The 3,502-nt window shown below is 35.2% G+C and overlaps 1 protein-coding gene across 1 annotated transcript in view; it reads left to right on the top strand.

The window, feature by feature from the left end:
- LOC107715545 (target of rapamycin complex 2 subunit MAPKAP1-like) overlaps positions 1-3,496 on the top strand; it is a 47,789-nt gene extending 44,293 nt beyond the window's left edge. Inside the window, exons 11-12 of the mRNA XM_016521696.1 lie at positions 2,026-2,123; positions 2,218-3,496. Of these exons, the coding sequence (XP_016377182.1) occupies positions 2,026-2,123; positions 2,218-2,340 (221 nt within the window). The 3' untranslated portion in view covers positions 2,341-3,496. The remainder of the gene's footprint in view (positions 1-2,025; positions 2,124-2,217) is intronic.
- The last annotated feature ends 6 nt before the right edge of the window (positions 3,497-3,502 follow it).

Here is a 3,502-nt window from a genome sequence, read left to right as displayed (position 1 = left end):
TATCATTTTATAAAACTTTTTGTTTTTGTGAAAACTTGTGTCTGAACTGTAAATCATGCTTTTTACAGTCATTTTACAGTTTAATGTTACCCGCTCATATGGTATTAATTTTATCTGTGCAGGTCTTAAAAAAGGTCTTAAAAAGTCTTAAATTCGAGCTTAAAAATCCTGCAGAAACCCTGTCTTAAAATTTAATTTATTCCTGTGGTGGCAAAGCTGAATTTTCTGCAACCATTATGCCAGTCTTCAGTCACAGTGCTATTATTTAAATTATTTAAATTTTGATTTAGTTTGTTTTCATTTTGAGTTTTTAATTTTGGTTAAAGTTGTAGTTGTGGTTTTTGTGGTTTTTTGTTATTTGTAGTAGTTTTTTTTTATATAGTTAATAGTTTTTAATCTTTTTTTTTGTTTGTTTAATAGTTTTTTTTTTTATTATAAATTTTTCTGTTTTAGTTATTTTAGTTAAACCAAATTAAATGAGAAATGTTGCCCTGGCAAGTGGTTGAAATAAAAAAAAAGTTTTTTTTATATTTTATAAAAGTTTATTATAAAAGTTTTTTATATTTTATTTTATTCCAGTTAATGTTTTTATTTTTTTTGTATTAGTTAACTATAATAACCTTGCTTCAGTGTCACATGATCCTTCAGAAATCTGCATATTTTTGTGGAAACGGTGATACTTTTTTCAGAATTCACTGATGAACATCAAGTTCAACCACATCACTGGCGACTGACAGATATAGTGTAGCACTGCAAACTCACAAAGGGAGTTATATTGCATTACACTTACAGGGAACTCCGTTACTGAAAAACAAAATCTATTTACACAGCCTTTCTGTAAGGTTTGCATTGGTAAGTGATGCAGACATCTCTTCTTAGCGGATATGACAGGGACACGAGCGCAGCTCTCCAGACGCGTGCTGCTAACAGTGATTGATGAAGTGCAGACAGATTGCTGAAGCCTGCTCACAGGCGCTGCGGCGCACTACGCCTGGAAATGCTCCAGTCTCACAGTCGGGATATACCATTCACTGAGCGTTTATTTTTGGAGCAGGACCATTTATTTCTATGTGTCCTGTGTGTTCAAATTCAAAGATGCAAAAGCCAGTATTTGAGATTAATTATGTTTAAAACAGTCAGATTTTATTATCAAAGTGTGTCACAGTTTCCACAAAAAAATATGAAGCAGCACAACTGTTTTCAGCACCGATAATAATAATAAATGTTTCTTGAGCATCAAATCAGCATATTAGAATAATTTCTGAAGGATCATGTGACACTGAAGACTGGAGTAATGTTGCTGAAAATACAGCTTTGATCACAGAAATAAATTACATTTTACTATATATTCAAATAGAAAACAGTCATTTTAAATGTTAATATTTCACAATATTACTGCTTTTTTTCTATTAGTGCTTTTTTTGATCAAATAAATACAGCCTTGATGAGCAGAATATCAAAACATTAACAAATCTTACTGACCCCAAACTTTTGACCAGTGTGTATATATATTTCTTTAAATATGACGTTAATCACATTAATTTTGACAGCCCTGGCTTATTTTATTGTCAGTGGTGTTCTAGACTTTCTTGGTGCCAACATAAGATGTGATCTTTCTTTCTTTCTGAAATGATCAATTTATCATTATTTAACTAAATTATTTAACTTATCAAGATAAAAATGTGTTCATGCATTAAACCACATGGCATCTGCTATTCAGAGTAAATTTGCAGGAAGCTTTTTTTGATTAGACTATTTTTGGGCTGTAATGACCGAAAACTGATTCTAACATCATAGAAAATTTCCAAAAATATTTTGTCAAAGCTAAGATTAGTAAAAATTATTGCAGTTGTAGATTTTTGTATAAAATGAAATAAATAATAATAATCATAGATGTCCCAAATGTAAATAATAAAAAAATAATAATTATGTAACAAATACTGTTAGCTCACATGCACATGTATATTGAACCTTGGTGGTAATTTTTTTGCTGAATGTAAGAAGATCTTTATGGTTTCTTTGTAGGTCATGCAATTTTTAAGCTCACATATCTAAGCAACCACGATTACAAAGCCCTGTACTTTGAGTGTGATGCTGCTACTGTCAATGAGATTGTGCTCAAGGTAGGGTTTCAATTTTTTGTGTTGTTTTTACTGCATTTTTTTGTGAATTTGATCATATTCACAGGAAGTGTGTCGTTTCCTCTTCCTCTCCCAGGTGAACTACATCCTGGAGTCCCGTGCCAGCACGTCAAGGGCGGAGTACTTCGCCCAGAAACAACGCAAACTGAACCGTCGCACGAGCTTCAGTTTCCAGAAGGACAAAAAGTCGGGCCAGTAGGGCTGGCGGCCAAACCGATCAGCAGACTCTGAACCAAACAGCCTGCATGAACGGAGGCAAAGAGATAGACAGGAAAATATAAAGAATAGAAGGATAGCGAGAAGTTTCGACGAAAATATGAAGGAAATGTGAGACAGATGTCTCATCCGGATGGAGAAATCAGCCTCTCAAGGTCGGCCTTTCCTGGACTGACGGTCCTTAATCATATCAGAGCACTAATGCTCTCTGCTGTCACTCGAATGTACTAGCAAAACCAACCAACAATCTAATTAAACAATTGTATTAACATTTGAAGCCACAGCCATCGCCCAGACCAGACAAAACCATCGGCTGGACTCTGAATGCCAAGGACCGAGAACTTGCTGCTGTTTGCGTCAAAGACTTACTTCCACTGCCTACAAACCAACTGTACATAAACGCGCACCAAACGAGCGCAGTCGGAACCTTAAAAGCCAGAAAGAGCAAGCGAACCGTATTAGCTGTTCCCGTATGTATCAAAGACGTTAAACCGAATCGGACACTAACACGTAAAGGGATCGCGGGTTTTTTTTTTACGAAAATGTAAATAGCAAACGCATTCAGGGTCTGATGACAAACCCTCTTTGGCCATAGTACTTCAGTGCCTGCTACAGATCAATACGACAAATGCGTTCTTCGAGATTTTAAGCGTCCGCTGGTTAAGTCGGGAAACTCTTTTTACCACCAGAGGAGGTTAACAGTTTAAGGAATAACTGATTTTTAATGATCAAATATGAAATTAATAACTACTTTTTACTGTGATGTGTGTTTTCCCCTCTGCATTGTATCTTTGGATTGCATATATATACAGTATATATATATATATATTATATAGTTTCTTTTCGGCGAATGTTTTGGTTTATTCTGACTGTCCTCTTGGGCTGCAATGGGAATGTATGACCGTCTCTGCCACATTTCTTTATAAATGTTAAAGATAACATTATTATACTAGGTTCATTTCGTCCACGTCCGTCAGCTCGTTCTGCCATCTCAACCTGAAACTCTCGCTCTATAACTCCACTTCAAACGCTGCTGTTTTTAAACTTCAGGTTTTTCGTTCTACCCAAAACTGTTCTGACTCAGGTTTCCGACTGCCATGTTGTCTTGACTGATCTTTTTTTTTTTTTACGTCTGTCAAAGCCAG

This window comes from Sinocyclocheilus rhinocerous, unplaced genomic scaffold (assembly GCF_001515625.1).
Source record: "Sinocyclocheilus rhinocerous isolate Xijiao unplaced genomic scaffold, SAMN03320098_v1.1 scaffold2765, whole genome shotgun sequence".
In the NCBI taxonomy this organism is placed as follows: Eukaryota; Metazoa; Chordata; class Actinopteri; order Cypriniformes; family Cyprinidae; genus Sinocyclocheilus; species Sinocyclocheilus rhinocerous.
Note: the sequence above shows the minus strand (reverse complement) of the source record. Positions and strands in the feature narration are given on the sequence as shown.